Genomic DNA, 19,463 nt, shown 5'->3' on the forward strand with positions numbered 1-19,463 from the left:
ACTGGGGCTGGGTAGATATCTGCTTCTCCTGCCTTACCTGTTCCCCGCCACGTCTAGGACATGAAGTTCCATGGCCTGTGACATCTCTGAAGGTATGCGAGTTAGTCTGTTGTCCCGTATGCAGAACACGGTGAGGCTGCAGCACCCGCCGATCTACAGTGGGAGAGAAAAGCATCTTTCCTATCCTCCATTTTGAGGATGGGTGTGGGAGGGGGAGGGGGTGGTGGTGGGGTGGTGGGGGTGGTGGAGTGGGGAGGGGGGGGGGGGGTGCGGGGGTGCGACAGGGTATTTTACCAACAGCATGAGAAAGATGCATAAAATATATCATATGACTTTTACATTTCACCAATGACCATATATGATTACTGTACATTATACAAAATGTTAAATGTGTTTTGAATCGAATAAAGAAAATAAAAATTACAGTTCAAAGTGGCATTCTGAAAAAAATGTTAGTTTTCACTGCTGCTACCCAATGCAGCTGCACTGGTTAAACGTTAACTAGACTACGAAAGTCCAGGCCATATAACTTAATAATAAGGGAATTAAACAATTCTAGTTTAAAATATTAGGCTAGAGGTAAGGCTGACACCAATACACAGCTCAGGGCCTGCCCTATAACTCCAGTATTTTTGATATTCCAGAGTTAAGAAAAGGAGGGAGGAGCTTGATAGATTATACATGAGTTGTCATTAAATACATTTTGATAGCTTTTGATTGCTCATAGATTTATTTGATAAAGTCACCTTACCTTAAGGAATGCAAAACCAGTTAACATCTTAGCAGGAAGCAACATTGGTAAGTACACATTTGTCTCAGCCATGTGTGAACAATGCATTAAACCAACAGCTGCATCCACACCTGAGTCTACTCATGGGTGGCTGAACTTTCAATGTGTGGTCTTCAACACATACTAGTTCAAGACTTTCCTGAGCAAATAGGCCATGAATTTCTGAGTCAGAAAGGCTGAATGAAAGGGGAGGGAAAACAACTTGATCGCACACACAACCTTCTCCAAGACTCCATAAAGCGCTGCATTCTTTTAGCCTTTGCCATCCTGAGTAGAGAAAGCTCATGAAGGGATCTATTGATGACTCTTTGACACGTGGAAAATTACTAGGGCCTCTCGCTGAAGGAAGACTTTTGAGTCCTCAACTGTCTGAAAAAAAATGTATGCATGTATATGTGTGTGTGTATATATATATGTATGTATGTATGTATCTGTGTATCTATACATATATATACATATATGTGAATATTTTTCCTGCCCTGTTCTACTTATGTGTACACTTAATATATATATATATATATAAATACTCTAAAAGAGGAGAATGCATCTTTACAAAACTGCTACACAGTTAATTTCACGTATAATCCTTTTATTTCTTCTAAGAATATCATGATTGCCAATTGATGTATTCAGCTGCACAGTTCAAACATAACTGATGTAAACGTATTAACATTACAAAACACACAGATTGACATCTGTCTCTTGTCACACAGAGAGCACCCTAATGCACAGAAAGGCTGGGCTGTCCCTCTCAGGCCTCAGAATTCAAGCTCCCATGCAAGTAAAACTAATTATTATTCACTGCATTTTTACATAATTACTTCTTATAGAAATTCCTTTCTCCTTCTTGTTTTTAATATTCTTACCAGTAATCCAAATTGGCTGAACATCTTTTAGCCCTTCCAGTTTTCCCAGAGCCTTCTGGTCATTATGGTAAACTATCTTTACATTCCTTTCATAATTAAGGGCTAACACTCTAACAGGACAAAAAGTCTCCTGAAAATTCTCAAGGTAGCCATGCCTGTAATCCCAGGACTCACGAGGCAGAGGCAGGCCTCTGTACACACGAGGTGAGTCCAGGACAGCCAAGGCTACACAGAGAACCCCTGTCTCGAGAAAGAAAAAAAAAGGCAAAGGAAAAATTCTCAAGGTCACTTGACTGGATTACTTTGTCCCTGTATACAGAGAGTTAGAATACATGACAAGGTTAGTACTGTTCGTATCTACCCACCAGCACCTACAGAAGCTCAAGGATGCTTACACAGTTTATTTCCTTGCTTAGGAAAGATTGATTCACTAAAGTTTGAAGGACAGTAAAACTCTTCTTCATTCTAGCAAGAGTCACAGCAGTAGGGTTCTGAACTTTTGAAACTGAGAGCCCAATGCAGTGCCATGGAAGAGGCATACAGCTGTACCACACAGCTGCTTAGCACTGCTTGAAAGGGAGGAAGGAAATCACTGTCTTGACCAAGATGGCCAGGAGCATCATGGGAAGAGAGTAAAGCCCCATCCTTCTGAGGCCTGACACCACGGTCTCTGAAAAGCTCAGGTGGGCCTGACCAAGACCTCCTTGGGGGAAGCTCTCACAGCACACTGGTCCCAACCCACCAAGGAGGGGGCATCTGCAATGAGAGCTGAGTGCACTGTGGGCTATGGATAAAGGTCGTTTTAGAGCAGCACTCAGCTGCCATGCCCCTGGCTAACTTTGAAAAGGCAAGCTTTATTCATACCCAAAGGAGGCAAAACAGGCAGTGTTAAGTTATTCACATAATTGTCTCATGGACAGTAACTCCCAGAAGGCACATTGAGCGGACACTGCATCGTGAGTAAAGAGATAGGCATCTTGGCTTGACACTGTCCAGTGCCTCAGTTCCCCATAAGATATGTGTTCAGAGACCCCCACAGCTACATACCATGTGAGTATTTTCCACTTGTATCCTATGCATATATTAAATAGTAAAAATTACTCAGTAGACCAGAAGGCCCTAAAAAAATCAGAACAAGTTAATACCCCCAAGTATTTGACAAGGACAGCATAAATGTGCGCCCGAGTGTGTAAGCTATCTGCTGGGCTTATACGCTCATTTTCTCTCGCTTTTTCTCTCCTACACTCCACCCTCACTTGAGGGGCAGCCTGTGGAAGGCAACTGTGTCCAAGAGCCTCTTAGGGCCTGGGTTGTCAAAGTCAGCAGCCTTCGGATAGCTAGTGTTTATGTCCTCTGGAGGACAACGCCAGCACATGGCACTTGTGCCAAGTATTAAAGAGGCGGCCTTGGTCACTGTTAAAGCCACACTGTCTAAGCACCCTTTTCATATCAAAACCTGCTTCCACATCAGCCAGGAAGGAATGACATACAATTCTGATTTTTAGGGGGAAAAAAAATCATGAAAAGTATGAGCTTCAAGACAGCTCAAAAAGCTGGAGTTTATTATGGATGCCGAGGTAGATGTCACGCACGGAGAAAGGGGAAGCTGTGAGACTGTGCACACGTGTGTTAGAATTTAGGTTGAGTCACATATTTTACAGGTTTGGATAGATTTATTTTAGCCAAAATTAACAGTAAGAAATTGAATAGAACCACACATGTAATTTGGTGCCTGTCCTATCTATTGCTGCCAGATACATGCAGTGGTTATTATTTTTCCAAGAAGTGAAAGCCACAGATGAAAATGACATGTCTAATCAACACTTGAGTATTTATGGAATTCTTGGAACTGTGCTGGCAGTGGCCATTTTTTTTTTTTTTTTAAACAGAGTTCACCTGGAAATCTTAAAATCTGCTTGATCGCAAAGGCCAACACCCTTTTATATGAAAATCAGTCTGACGTGAGCTCACTATCATGTAACTTGAATTCACTCGTGTGTGTTTTGATCTCTCTTTTGGTTTCATGGCAGAATTTGAAGGTTCCCTGGCGGTCACCAGGATAAAATGTCTATTATCACTTAGAAATTCTGGGAAGCAGAGTCACTATTTAAATAAGCTATTACCAGTTATGTAGGAAGCTGGTATTTTAAACCTCCCTTAAACCACTAATAGCACCTTCCAAGAATACGAGGATTTGGATTTGGAGTCTCTGAAAACTACAGAATGTAGCAGGAAGCCTTAGTTTAGTTCTCTGTGTCTATGGTGATGCAAAATGATCCTATCTTTAACCATCTGGCCCCGAGCTAACCCAGGCAGGGCCTGGAGATCACCACGGGAGCCTCTAAAGCAGCGGTTCTCAACCTTGCTAGTGCTGTGAGCCTCTAACACAAGCTCCTCATGTCATGGCCACCCCCCTCCACCATAAAATTATTTTTCTTGCTACTTCATAACTGTACTTTGCTACTGCTATGACTCATAGTGTGCATATATCTGTGCTTTCTGATGGTCTTAAGTGACCCCTGTGGAAGAGCCAGGCAACACCCCAGAAAGGGACTGCGACCCACAGGTTGAGAAGCGCCGCTCTAAAGGGTGAGTTTTTATGGAGCAGCCTGGAGGCAACCGTCAGACCAGTGACTCTGAGAAGCGGCCTGGGTCAGCGGCGGGGCTGCTTTTCATCTTGGCAACTGGCTCCTGACACATAAGAGACTGTTTTCTCTCAGTAGTGTCCTTTCAATATTGGTAGCAGAATAGACGCCACATTTCACAGGCAAAAGCGGAAACTTACAAAGCAAACAAGACCTGGCTTGAAATACAAGGTGAGCAAAAATGACATACATAATTTTAGAATCCTTCTAGGAGCCTGTGCTATGATGTGTGCGTGTATGTATGTATGTGTGTATGTGTGTATGTGTGTATGTATGTATGTATGTATGTACATACGTACGTATGTTCCCCACTTCATGAACAGTTTTGAAATTATATGGCTTGGGGAATTCCACATATACTGGAGCACATATGACCTTGGGCATATATATCATCAAGACCATGTTCTAATGTCACTGTCTTTCTCAAGGGTTTTATTGAACCCGCAATATTTTCCCCTACAGATATGTAACAGATTACTTAACAAATCATACATGTTTGATGATGCTAGTTAGTTCTAGCCTCCCTCTCTCTCCTTCCCCACCCCCCTCCCAAATCACCACTATTTTTCAAGGCAGGGTTTCTCTGTGCAGCCCTGGCTGTTCTGGAACTGGTTCTGTAGATCAGGCTGGCCTTGAACTCAGAGCTCTGCCTGCCCCTGCCTGCCAAGGGCTGAGACCAAAGGGTGCGCCGCCTGTATGGTCACACGATCAGTTCTGACACTGTTTTGCTTCTCTCCAAACAGTAGTTTAATAATCTGTTGGATGTTGGTTCATATAGTGTCTTGTTATAGTTTCTGTTGGATGTCTTGATGCTCCAAACTGGGTTGTCTACACCGCACAAAAGTACAATAAAAGTCAGACAAGAATAAGCACTTGACCTAAGAGGCTGGTCCGTGATGGCTGCCTCTGTGTTCACTGAGGACAGCTTCTGGTCCATGGGAGCTACGTCATGTGTCCGTAGGACGGGACCTGGAAGCATGCTTGGGGCTCGTGTATAAAATCTGACATACACTCTTGTGTGTGTCTTAGCATCAGTGGGTTATATTTTAGGAATAAACTTCCAGAAAGAGAAGAGCAAAAGGCATGTGTGTGTTTAAAATTCTTGATAATACTAGTGGTCTCTCCCATGATAGCCCTAGCAGTTTATACTTATAAAATAATAATAACAATAATAATAATAACAACAACAACAACTTCCCTACAGTATTAGTCAATATTTGGTATTTCACTTACAATCTTAAAATTCTGATAGATTAAAATGTTTTCACATGTCCACGAAAACCAATGATGTTAATTTCCCTGCCCGCCCTCCCTTTCTCGCGATCTTTTGCTCAGTGACATGAACTTTCTGATGGTTAAGATTTTCTTCATGTGAGATTACATGTCTTCCTACCCATGAGTTGTTTTGTTTTTGTTTTTGTTTTTATCCTCTTTAGATAAGAAATCTTGCAGGAAACAAGTCCAGCATAACCAGTTGTTTTGTGCTTGCATGCAGGCCAAGCTTGGTGTGTATTTGCAGGTCAGGTGGCAATCTCATCTTTCCTAGTATCTCGTTCTCCCACTGGCCGGGAATTCCCTAGTGAGGCTAGGCTGGCCAGCCAGGAGGCCCCAGGAACGCAGCAGTCTGTTTCCCCAGTGCCGGGGTCACATGCTTAGCTTTTTAAGCAAGGGCTCCAGGGACTGAACTCAGGTCCTCCTGCTTGAGTGGCAGGCACTTTACTGGCTGAGCCATCTCTCTAACTCAACTGCTTCTTGTATGATTTATTTCCTCTTTCAAACTTGGCAATGAGTTTTCAGTCTTCAGATCTTATGGTCAATTGTACTTTATTCTATAGGTTCTATATTATACTTAGTATCAATTATCTTAGACTGCATGGGCATCTTAGACTAAAAATTAAAGTATAAGGCAAAAAGCTGTCTAAGGACTCAATACTCTCACAGACATTTCTGAACATCAAAATACTTGTAGGAAATTAATATTTGCACACTGCCTGAATGAAAAAACACTTATGAATGTTCTAAAAAGTCTACTTGACTAAACAGGTGTGATATAGCTGGGATATCTTTCTCAGTTTGATCCAATACAGACAAAAACTAAACAAGCAAAAATCTCTGCTGTATTCTAAACTTGGCCATGTGCTCAAGTTCTTCTGGCCAACAGGTGTTTGAAGGTAGCATCTGGCTGGGGGACACTGAAGGTGCTGCTCCTGGTCACCAGACGCACGGGCACCAGCCGGTGGCTTCCTGCCTACGCTTGCTTCCACGGAACTCTTCCCCGTCCCCAGAAGTCCACACACTTAGGCAACGGAAAGGGAAGTACAACACACACGTGAGTGGCTGGGAGCTCAGCAGCATGCCATGTGCAGCCAATGGGCCAGGCCTAGCCTTTCCACCATGAGCTAGAATCATGCTGACAAAGCACAGGGCAGTGAAGGCAGATGGGGCGGCAAAAGACACCTTTCAGCATTTCTGAATGACTTACAGCGTAAGTCATAGAAAAGCATTCTTTTGTGGATAATCTGAACAAACGTGAAAAACACATCATGACACAACAGGCTGGGCCATGCAGTTCTTGTGGCGCCCATATTGTACAATGATGAACACACAGGGCGGTCAGCCAGTTTGAGTCTCCATGCACTTACAAAGCAAAAGGGGAGGGTGAGATGTAACTGCAGTCAGAGCAATACTTACAAGACGACAAGTTTACCTGACTTTTCTAAAATTCCAAGCAGCTAACAATTAAGAAAACAAGAGACATTCATTGATTTCCCAATGTTCACTACAAGTAACGCCACGAAACACAAGCAGGATCCTTTACAGTGGCCCAAACGGTACAATCGCCTTCCCCTCAGCCATCGGGGAAAGAAGATGGAAATCCATGCGGCTGGAGATTAAGGGATGGACAATACACAGTACCATCAACTAAGACGATGACACAAAGTAGGGAGAGCTACAGGGCCAAACCAACAGCGACTGTACAGCTATGGATTTGAGACGTAAAAACGCATTAGCTTTTGTTTAGCTTAGATATGCTATGCATGAAACATAATTCATCAAGAAAAAAGGAAGCACGCTTTTCCAAAGGGAAGATCTGATCAAGTGGATGTGGGCACAGGCGATAATCACAGGGCAGACCACACTAACGGTACACACCGGGGACTTGACACGTGCTTGAGACACACTTTGTGGCTTAGTTGTTGAGCCCTGATGAAAGAAGCAGGCAGACCACTTCTGCTGGGTACCACACTGTGTGTGTGTGTGTGTGTGTGTGTGTGTGTGTGTGTGTGTGTGTGTGTGTGTGTGTGTAGCACACACACTCGCTGAGTTTATCCTGGGAACTAACTGTGTATAGGTATAGCAGAAGACTGTCTAGAAAGACCTCACTCCTAAAAATCAAAACGTTTCTGCTTTATCAAGAGGCTGCTGAAGAAGAAGAAGAAAAAAAAAGGACTTGTTTTATTCACTTCTAAAACCCTACGTGCCAGGGAACAGGCAAAATGTGATAGTGCGAATGCCTTAAAGCTAAACATATCTTTGTGGTTGACTTAAGCAGACACAAAGAGGCCTTGTGTCACTCTCTAATCAGAAATGCTCCGGAGACTCATTCTTCTTAAAAAAAAAAAAAAAAAAAAAGATGAATCATTGTTAAAATGAGAGTGGCCATTTTATAATAAAAAGATCCAAAGATGCTGAGAGAATGCTGCCGCTAAATTTTAAAGTGCTCTCTTTAGCAGTTGCCTCAAACACACCCCTGCGCTGCAGTAATGTTCTAGAACACCCAGGCTAATGGTCACTTGACCTTTCCTTCCTTACTTAAGGTTTTGTACAACCCCCAGGACGCATGTGGTGAAAAGGTCAAGCTGCATTTGAATCCCTGTGCTGCCCGGTTTTCACTGGCTAGGCCACAGCGATTAGAGATTGGGAGGGGTCACTTTGGAGCTGAAGATTGACTGACCCTCATGACTTAAAAAGGCCCAGTGTGTGGAACTACACAGACGTACTATGTGCCATTCAGGACATTAAGGAAGAAAGAGACAAATCTTCTCCCTGTGCTGGCTCTGCATCCGACCCACTCCCCATCCACAAGTGCTATTCCATAAAGGGGAAAAAAATATCAGTGCCCACACTATCAGCCGTGTGTTGGTTTACTGCTCACAGTGTAGAGCCAAAATGTTTGGATTAGCAGAATCTTAGTTGTGTCCCAGTTTGGCTGAGCCGAAGATTGGAGTGTTTCTGTTGGGAGACAGTTTTGCTTAGATGTGATGGCTCGTGTTGAGGGTGTGTCTTATTATAAGTGTGCCGTGGTTTTCACCTGTAGCCTCTTGCTTCCGCTCAGGAAGGTTATCCAGCCTACCCAGAAGAGAGTGGGCCCTGTGAGCAGAGATGCAAGCTGAGGAAGGGAAGGAGAAAGCCCACGCACCCTCTACGGTAGCCCTAAGAAAAGAAAGAGGTGGCCCTCAAGTTCTGGCTGGTTAGATACCAACACTGAAATTACTCCATGACAGGGTGAAAGGGTCAGAGCAGAGAGAAATGGCCAATGATTGTGTCAAGGACAGAGGCTTTGTATGAGGACCCAATGACACAAATCTCACCTATAGTTTATTACCTCAGCTTCAGACCAAGTTACAAGCACTGAACACAACAGCAAAAAGGCAAGCTCAGTTTTACTCTATCCAGCACAGCTCTCGGTTCCCACTGCAAAGAAAGCCTTCCCCAAAAGGGCACGAGACGGCTTCGTGCTTTATTCGCTGTGGGCTCTCTTTGGTCAGCTTCTCTAAAGAGCCCTCAGCTACTCCCCGCAATGGAAGGGGGTTGTCTCTTTTCACTAGTAGAGGTGCATGGTGGGGGGAGGAGGGGGTGATGATGCAGGAGGAGGTGGGGTGTAGACGGCGGCTTCTTGCTGGCCTTCCTCTGTAGGTGTGGCTTTGTAGAAGATTCCCATCCTAGACATTAACATGGCCTGGTCTAAACATCTGCCAAAAAATGGTTGCATGGAGACCCACTTTTATAAGCACAATAATAGTTTATGGTTAAATGCGACAGTTAAACCCCAAACCATGAGCACTCTGTGGCAAGCTCCCAAACGATCCACTTCTGTCAACAGACATTCTCTTTATACCAAGATGTCAATCTTTGTCTTCTTTGCAAAAGCCTCTCAATATGTCTTTCTTGACTCTCTCTCAAACATTCCTGATAAATCATTCTTGGATCCAGTCCTCCAACCAGATTCATACTCGTAACTTTAAACACACCATGCATCTTTTAAACATTAAAACCAAAACACTTGTGGACATTTTTGATCCCTGATGTGTGACAATTATTACCGTATTGTTTCTTTAGTGGCACATACCTCTTTTGGTAAAGACACTAATTTATTTCTGTCTGCATTCAAGTTGCTCAACTTCTTAAGTTTTCCAATGCTCTTAGGTAAAGTCTGTTAAAATAATATTTCTGTTATTAACTTATCACTAATTTTTTTTAAAACATAGCTCAACAGAAAAAAAAGCAATTATTTACAAGGACTTTAAGAGTATCAGCAAAGGAAAATACTTCTCCTGAATATCAGATGTCTGTCATGGTCACTCAAGGAAATGTAATTAGGTATTCTCAATTTCTAGTGATATGATAATATGTTTGAAAGAAATTAAATTAAAGGCAGAGACAGGGGAGTGTCATGTTCTTCCACTAAAGAAAGCATGTGCTTACACACTCAAGGTTTATACCTGTCCTACCAGCATACCAGACAATCACAGGTGGATGGTCGCTTTGACATGTGAAAACCAGAATGTTACATAGGTCTTGTGAGGAGACCAGGGGAGAAAACAGACCCAGGTGGGCATGGAGAAAGGTGAGCAGGTCTGGAATATACAACCGAGCCCTACAGGGGCAGGCTGGGCTCACAGGCGTGCTGTGACATCTCAGTAGAATGTGGGCGTGACACTGTTGTACCTGTTATGGTTTATATTAGCAAGCTTAAAACCACTAAGATGGGATGATCTGGACACCTGCCACCTTCCTGTCTAAGGAAGGATGCTGCTGGCCCCCCTCCATGGCGAAGTTCTTGCTCTTCGGCTAATGAACAAATATTTCACTAACAACACGAGAAGACAGGAAGCAAGAGGGAAGAAATGAAGGAACTGCAGGGTCTAAAGAAGAGTGACCAAAGGAGACAGAGAAAAGAGAGCAGAGGAGCGGCCTCTTGAAAAGGAACTATAAGACAATTACAGTAGAGGAAAGAAGATGGACAGTGGACCTGACAGATGAAGCAAAGGGAGGGGCAGGAAGGGGGCACAGAGCAGGGACTAGAGCGCCACTGTGCGGACCCACCCTGGCCAGGTGTTGCAGACACTCTTTGCCCCTGGTAAGGTAAGGAAGCTGGTTAAAGTGTGAGTCTGGGAGCTGCCCTCAGGCCTTCTTTCTAGGGTGAAGGTGGCAGTGGTCTGGCTCAAAGAGTTTGACACCTTTCTCCAGCTCAGAAGACAGAGCAATCTAAGCATCGGCCCCCTGGGGCTTTCCCTGGGAAGTCGTTGCTTCTCCTGGGTGCACTTAGACTCCGTGGACAAATGCAGCCTCCAGGCAGGCTTCACTAGGCATAGGAATGGTGTGAGTTCAGTGAGGACACGTGCTCTGAGTGTGGAACCCAAACACTCGTTGCTGATGTAGCTAACGGTGGTCTTAGGGCCACCCCTCGGTACGCAGGTGGTGCAGAGGATACGCCACAAATCCTCACCACAATGCAACAAACAACAGACAGCACACGCACACGCGCGCGCGTACACACACATAAACACCCGCACACACACAAGGCACTCACCAGGAGACGGTTTTCTGTAAGAACTAACTCCGTGAGATTTTCACACTCCCCAATGGCTTCCGGCAACTGTGTGAGCCTGTTCTGATCCAGCTTCAAGATTGACAGCTTCTTCAGCCTCCCTACAAAAAGTGCCATTCACACTCGTTAGTCATGGCTCCGCGCCTAATCGCCACTTGGCTTCTTTCTATCTGCTGCACTCTTCTGTTTTAAATAATTACTTAGCTTTTTCTTCATGCAGCTTTTCAGGCTGAAACTGTACCCTCATTTAGACAGCTGAAGGTTGAGAGTCCCCACAGCCTTTGCTGTCAGAGGACATGCCGGCAATACCCGCAGGGCACACTGCAGCTTGACACGTCTCCTTAACCCTATTCCCAGCTAGAAATTCTAAAGCCTCCCTAGTTGGACTGATGGGGCACTTGTTTCTCCACTAAGAAGTGCAAAGTCATCTGTAGCAGTTACCTTTGTTTTTGTTAAAGCTTTTTAAATGAATCTGAGATTTGCAATCCGGGATTTTGCCCATCTGAACTACAAGACTCGCTGAGCCTGCTGCAGATAGTGCTTTGATGCCAGCTCCCATCTGCCGGGTCCTCCTATTCCAAACAACAAAACATCCTGTCTCTACAGCACTCGATGCCACATATGGTTCTGCATGAACATTTCTACAAAGTCAAAATCCCCACCCGCTTTTCAGCTGGTACTGACCAAAACGCAGTGTCTGTGGCTTAGCTGACTGCCGTCACCTGTTATCATTTTCATTTTGACCAAATACCAGAAAAGAAGAGGTCCTTGGTCACACTCTTCTCTACAATCGTATGACAATCTGTGGTTAAACATAGCTCCTCACAGGCACTGGGCAGGCACTGTGATGGGGCTACCCGCCCCTGGGTTTACACTCTGTCTGTCTGTTTGTCTGCCTGTCTATCTCTCCCTCTTTCTCCCACATGTGTGTGGGCACATATATGTGCATGTGCATGAATGTTTTAATTATCAGCACACACTTAAAATTAACATTTTTAAACACTTGTGCAAACAAATAAACATTAATTTTCAAACTTTCTGGATTATTTGGCTTTCTACCTGAGAAATTCAAATAAATGAACAACAACAAAAAAAAGCACATTAACAGGCATTTCTTTTTCTAACAAGATTAGCGGTGTATGTAGTCAAGGAAAATATTGCGAAAACCCCTATTTAAAAAAAAAAAAAAAAAAAAACAAGTTCAGGCCCTTGTTTAATAAGACGAGATATATGATTTGTTTTTCACAGCTTAAATAACAACACTTGTTCTATCACATTCTGAACGATTTCACACACTGCTCTAAGTTCCTTTATAAGAAAGGAAATGGAGTGGCAGGGGTATGATGGTACAAGCCTTTAATCCCAGAATTTGAAAGGCAGAGGCAGATCTCTGTAGTGAGAATTTTGGAATTTTTGTTTCTTTGAAAGAAACTACAGAAATATTATGGGAATATGTTTTTGTTCTTTTTTTTTTAATTTTTTTTTTATTAATTTATTCTTGTTACATCTCAATGTTTATCCCATCCCTTGTATCCTCCCATTCCTCCCCCCCCCCCATTTTCCCATTATTCCCCTCCCCTATGACTGTTCCTGAGGGGGATCACCTCCCCCTATATATTCTCATAGGGTATCAAGTCTCTTCTTGGCTACCTGCTGTCCTTCCTCTGAGTGCCACCAGGTCTCCCCCTCCAGGGGACATGGTCAAATGTGAGGCACCAGAGTACGTGAGAAAGTCGTATCACACTCTCCACTCAACTGTGGAGAATATTCTGACCATTGGCTAGATCTGGGAAGGGGTTTAAAGTTTACCTCCTGTATTGTCCTTGGCTGGTGCCTTAGTTTGAGCGGGACCCCTGGGCCCAAATCTGCCTATCATATTGTTCTACTTGTAGGTTTCTAGGACCCTCTGTATCCTTTTATTTTGCTATTCTCCCATGCGTCTCTCATTTAGAGTCCCAATAGGATGCCTTCCCCTCTGTCCCAGTTTCCTGGTAAGTGAAGGCTTTCGTGGGACATGCCCCTTGGGCTAGTATGCAGATATAAGTGAGTATATACCATTTGAGTCTTTCTGCTTCTGGGTTAACTTACTCATTATGATCATTTCTAGCTCAATCCATTTATCCACAAATTTCGGGAATTCCTTGTTTTTAATAGCTGAGTAGTATTCCATAGTGTATATGTACCACAGTTTCTTTATCCATTCTTCTACTGAGGGACACTTAGGCTGTTTCCATGTTCTGGCTATTATGAATAAGGCTGCTATAAACATGGTTGAGCAAAGTTTCTTGTTGTGTGCTGGAGCATCTGCTAGGGCCCCCGAGAGGCAGGGTGGGTTACAGTTTGTTAAGTAGATGGGTGCAAAGAAAAAAACAAGAAGAAATTGGACGTCCTGACGCAAAGATCAAACTTGCCCCAAGGAGCTCAATCCCCCTAATCAGCAGAATGTAGTCTAATGATAACGCTGTCTCCTTTCTGACCCCTGACTTTATTCAGTGATCTCTTTCCTTTCCTCTCCATTCTTTTTTCTCTCTTATATCTATTGTTAGGGGGTAGAAAGGAAAGAAGAAAAAGGGTGGAAGAAAAAAACCCATAAAGTAGCAAATTCTGGTTACAGAGCTCCATGAGTTTGAGGCCAAACTGCTCTACATAGCCAGTTCTAGGATAGCCAGAGGTACATAGTGAGACCATGTCTCAGAAAGAAAGGAAAGATGAAGGGAGGGAGGGGGGCAGAGAGGAAAGGAGAGAAAGGGAGGGAGGAAGGGAGGGGGAATGAAAGGAAGACGAGAGAACCAAGAGGAAATAGCTGGATTATTTAAAAAGGAAATACCAAAGGATAGCTAAAAGATCTCTCCTAGCACATTACAAAAGTCTCAGCTCTGTCACTGTCCCCTTTAAAAGCACCTTCCCAATGTTCTAAATTCACTGGACCAAGTCCAATGCAGACATAAATTCTAGTCATGTCTGAGTTATGCTCTCATGAACTGTGTATGAGACAAACTAGTGCCTATTCATTTGCCTTAAACATGTCCTCTTATTGTGACTAATCGTGTTTATAATTATGGATAAAGCAGACATGAATCAACGCTTGAAAGTAACAATATTATAGGTTTCGCCAAACCAGGATGAACAGAAGTTATGTGAAGCTTACACTGCAATGGATTCCCTGCTTTTCATCTTTAAAAGCAAGAAACAAGGAGCCATATGCCCAGAACTGAACAGAGATGACCAAAGAATTAAGAGTGAGTTCCAAAAGCTCAAGACAACAGCAGGTGGAACTCTATGTCTGGGAAAGCAGGTGGAACCCTATGGCTGGGATAGTAGGAGGAACCCTATGTCTGGGACAGCAGGAGAAACTCTATATGTCTGGGACAGCAGGTGAAACTCTATGTCTGGGACAGCAGGAGGAACTCTATGTCTGGGACAGACTCTACTGATCTGGGACAGCAGGTGAAACGCTATGTCTGGGACAGCAGGAGGAACTCTATGTCTGGGACAGCAGGTGGAACGCTATGTCTGGGACAGCAGGAGGGAACTCTATGTCTGGGACAGCAGGTGGAACTCTATGTCTGGGACAGCAGGTGGAACTCTATGTCTGGGACTCTCCAACACTTACCAATGCCATCAGGAATTGTTTCCAGTAAGTTCTGGGAAATGACTAAGTCTGTCAAAGAAGTCAGGCCACTGATTTCTTCTGGAAGCCTTTCCAACTGGTTTTCAGAGACGTCTAAGCAGAGGAGGCTCTTCAGATTCCCTATTTCCTGTGTTAATGGCACGGAAAGCAAAATGCATGCTTGAAACCGGCATAACACAAAGGAATAGGGGTTTCCCACAATCAAACCCCAGGTCTACACCATAGAAACAGAAGCAGGGAGAGTGTAAGGGTGAGAGGACGGGGAGGAGTGCTGTGAAACACTACCTTCTGCACTCATGAACTCTTATCAGATGTGGTTACCTGCACAAAACCAAGCTGGCCAGAATCCAAGCACAAACTGGGCAGAGGCTCACAGAGCCTCACCCCAAGTGAAGATCTACTGGCAGCAGCAGACGGCTGCTGGGGAAAGGGACATTTTTCTTTGGGAGTGTGGCCCATAGTGGGTTGCCCCATGTGCGTATGGGCATCGCTGACTGAACTCAGTGGGTAATAAAGAGGACACGAAGCTGGGAAGGGACAAAGCGGGATAAAAGGGGGGCTGGAGGAAGGGAGCAGAGGGTAGGCATGATCAAAACACATTGTATATACATGAAAGGATGGTTGTTAAACGTCTCAGCTTCGAGGCTGGAGAGATGGCTCGGCGACTAAGAATACTGGCCATCCTTCCAGAAGATCTGGGTTCGATCCCCAGCACCCACATGGCAGTATATAACCATCTGTAACTCCAGTCCCAGGGGACCTGATGCCTTCTTCTAGCCTTCAGGGGCACTAAACAAGTGGGGTAGACAGACATACGTGCAGCAAAACACTAAAGTGAAATACTAAAACAAGATAGAATAATTCAAGGCCTGAGTTCTAAGTATGTCACTTTAGCCCATGTCCAGGGGTAAACTCTTAAGGAAATTTCTAGACTCCTTTCCCACGAACATGATCAGCAATATGAATCACAGCCACAGAATGGGAAGGAGGCTCTGCGTTTACTACTTGATACTAGAGGCAAATGAAACTTTCAAGTAAGTCTCAGGATTCACTGGAGATTCGGTTCCTTTATGATTAGAATGCCATATGCCACATAGTCATTTATACACATCTGTGCAGATGTGATCTCCCCTTAGTGTCACCTGGCTGGTGTTGGTTACAGTCCTGATATTCCACGGTTCTCTCTCCACCCACGGTTCTCTCCACCCACGGTTCTGCGCACACTGCAGTGAGATCAGCGTACTAGGCAAAGGCTACAGCAGTTACGTATCTGCTTCCCTTTCTGCGCTGCAGCTCAAACCGCAGAAGTGGTCTAATTAGTTTCTCAGCACCGCTGGTGACATCACAGTAACCTTGGTGTGGCAATGGTGACAACTAAAATTGTTGCCGAGTGCTTCCTCCTAGTGTCAGACTTCCTGTCACTTCCCACCCAGAGCTCACAGCCCCATCATCACTGGGCCAAACAGTCCAGTGGGCAGTGTGCGAACTTTTTAAAAATGTGACCACCCACACCGTGCAAGGCATGTGAACACTCAAGATTCAAATTCTGTGACTGAGGAAAAAAAGGGAAGTAACAAAAAGAAATGCCTGCTGTGCTGGGGAAGGACTTTGGGGGGGGCCGGGGGCAAGGGATTTCTCTGTCAATCCATCTGAAACCAGACCTGCCTGTTGGACTCTGCTCACAAGGTGACTCCGAGGTTCACTTGGTCACTTGGTTCATTTAGAACAGCTGACAGCAGCAGAGATATGACTAACCACAAGGCACACCAGCGCAAACCCTGAGTGCTGTGGGGACAGGGCAGGGGAAGCTCTTAATCCTGTTTCACATTTTAACACAGTCAAACTTATCCTGCAGAACATGGGCACATCACTAAACGCGGCAGAGGTTTACACTGTCAGAAATACGGACTTTATAATGTACGGACATGCTGGGCTCGAAGTAAGCTATACTGGGTAGCAGGGTGAGACGACAGATTTGTGTCTTCGGAGATGGTGGGCTGCGGTTTTCAATCTCCCTGTGGTGGCGCACCATGGTGAGAGCTCAAGGCTGATTTCCAAATGGGCTTTTAAAACAATGGCTTTGTGCTCCCTCTGGAAACCTCCATGGTTGCAGGGAACACGCACACTCTACTGTTGCTGCTGTGCACGTTCAGAGACACACTAGAGAATTCCCACTCACCTGAGGTAACTCAGACAGCTGGTTTCCATCTAACCAGAGGTCCTTCAGATGTACGAGCGCCCCAATTGATTCTGGCTGAAACAAAAGGGAACATTACGGTTGCAAGGCCCCAGACCTCCTCCCCCCATCACACAAGAAAGAATCATCAAGCGACCACAGCTGGGTGAGTTGTGACCTCTCTCACGTCAGTGCTCTCTGTTCCTGAAACTGCCCCAAACCTTCCCCTAGAAGAATGCATACACCTCCCTTCATGCTCACATCTCCAGGCCTGACTCTCCCCCAAACTGTTTTCCTCAATCACTGTGAAGTACATTTCCAGGGTCCTCGGCGACTCCTCAAGAACATTTGTGATCTTACAGACAGTTTGAGAACCATCAAGTCTCTCCCATGCACACTTACCAGATTAAAGATTTCATTGTTTCCTAAATCAAGTTCTTCTAGTCTTCTTAGTTGGGTAAGAGAGCTGTTGAAACAACCGACAACAACACAAATGCTGAGAGAAAGCTCAAGGCACGTAGGGAGACACTTCCCTTCCCTAGATTGGTTTCCAAAAGCATGCTTCCTTTGGATGTGGCAGGAAGGACTACACTTGCAGTCGCTCTACAAAATCCCCTTATTTTCCCCCCAGAGACTCACTCAGGAAGACACGTAAGAAGATTCTCTCTCAGTTCCAGCGAAGCCAGGTTGTAAAGACTAGAAACACAAAGAAGAAAACAGGTTAAGGAAGCGCCGTAGACATTCCTGCTCTCCCTCCACTGTCCACGTGTCGGGTGTCCATTGCCCCCCCGTGCTGCTCTTTCCTGTGACTCCCCAGCCCGAACATGTTTACCACCACCACCCAACATAATCTTGACCTCCCAGATTTCTGTACAGTGCCGTTAATAAGAGCATAGTGTTGTGACTCCAAACGCCTTATACATCAGACACATGGAAATAACTCACTAGCCAGTAAAGACGACCACTCCCTGAACTAAGACAAAAGCCAACTATGTACCTCTCTACTTCAGAATGTTAAAAATGTGCTGTCCTAAGAACACTGGTGCCTTTACTCTCGAGGGGCCAGGAGTCCTTCCTGTTATCAGTGAACGAGCATGCCTGTTTTAAAGCAGAGTGCCTTAGTCAGACCAGATGGCTCAGGGGGTAAGGGCTGTTACCACCAAGCCTGACAGCCTGAGTTCAACCCCCTGGATCCCCTGGTAGAAGGATAGTACCAATTCCTTCATATTATTTTCTGACTTCCACTGTGGCATGCACCCCAGCCCAGATAAATGTAATCAATTATATATTTCTTACGTATCTTATTATTACATAAATATAATGCATAAAATGTTATAAATATATATAGTAAAAAATCAACTAGGATGTCTCGTCTCCAGAAATCCTCTGCTCCATGGCCAACAACCACCAGGGATAATGCCCTTTAATGCGTCCAGGAAACTGAGAGGCCCTGACCATACAACTGACTTAATACTTGCAGCTACACTGACACTGCTCTCATCCTTACCAAGCCCCAGAAAGGTGCTCTTTGCAGCAGACTCTCCCACCTTTCAGACAGGAGAGAGTTGACCAGGACACTATACGGCAGACAGATGCCCTTCCCTGACAATGATTATCTGGGGGCACAGTTACTGCCCACCAGCACAAGCCCCCACACCCTGGAGGCACCACACCAACTCTAAGTGATTTTGCTAATATTGCTTAAGCAGCATCTAGATTTGGAGGGATTTTATTTCAGAGCATACAGGAGTCAGACACTATATCAACACTAATCTGCTTTAACCCTTCACTCTGTCTCTCCAACAACAAACAACAAAACTAGGACCATGTGGAGTAAAACGCTGCTTTTATAATGCCAGAAATCATAAACATGGGTAAACATATTGATACAGATATGAGTCTGCACATACATAAATTCAACATTTGTTTGACTTTTGTTTGCTGAGATTATTTTTTAACTGTACTATGGACTGTTTAAATTCCGTATCCTATCCATTTAAAAACTGAGAAATGGCTCAGCAGTTAAGAGCACCGGCTGCTTTTCCAGGGGATATGGGTTCAGTTCCCGGCACCCACATGCAGCTCACAACAGTCAGTAACTGTAGTACCAGGAGAGCCAACGTTCTCTTCCGGAACTCATGAGCACTGTGTGCACACACATATAAAAATAAAAAATTTTAAAACAATGAGAATTTCCATTTAAAAAACAAAGCAAATAGACAAAGCTGTAAAATGTACATGATCTAAGAAAGAAAACCAAAACCCTTGCTTTAAATAAGCCATCATGGACTTAATCCCGATGGGTGCTTTCCCAATGGAAGGAACTACCTGGCAACTGCAAGTTGTAGCTTTTTATTTTCTTTCCATCAAGTATCCATGTGGAAATACTGCCGGGTGGGGGGGATGGGGGGGTGGAAGGGTGGGAGGTGGGGGTTGAGGGTGGGGAGGTGTGGGTAGGGGTGTTGTGGGTATTCAGGACTGAGCTGCACGGTGCTAGTAGTTACACTTGAAAGGGAAAAGCAA

At 44.5% G+C, this 19,463-nt stretch overlaps 1 protein-coding gene across 1 annotated transcript in view; it reads right to left on the reverse strand.

Moving 5' to 3' along the window:
• The window catches only part of Lrrc1 (leucine rich repeat containing 1), a 130,160-nt gene that overhangs the window by 11,252 nt on the left and 99,445 nt on the right, over positions 1-19,463 (reverse strand). The window contains exons 5-11 of the mRNA XM_051140113.1: positions 17,580-17,636; positions 17,343-17,406; positions 16,944-17,018; positions 14,747-14,891; positions 11,116-11,234; positions 9,652-9,735; positions 38-153 (exon numbers count right to left, since the gene is read on the reverse strand). Coding sequence (XP_050996070.1) covers positions 38-153; positions 9,652-9,735; positions 11,116-11,234; positions 14,747-14,891; positions 16,944-17,018; positions 17,343-17,406; positions 17,580-17,636 — 660 coding nt within the window. The remainder of the gene's footprint in view (positions 1-37; positions 154-9,651; positions 9,736-11,115; positions 11,235-14,746; positions 14,892-16,943; positions 17,019-17,342; positions 17,407-17,579; positions 17,637-19,463) is intronic.

The sequence above is a fragment of the Acomys russatus genome, chromosome 32 (genome assembly GCF_903995435.1).
Source record: "Acomys russatus chromosome 32, mAcoRus1.1, whole genome shotgun sequence".
Taxonomy (NCBI): domain Eukaryota; kingdom Metazoa; phylum Chordata; class Mammalia; order Rodentia; family Muridae; genus Acomys; species Acomys russatus.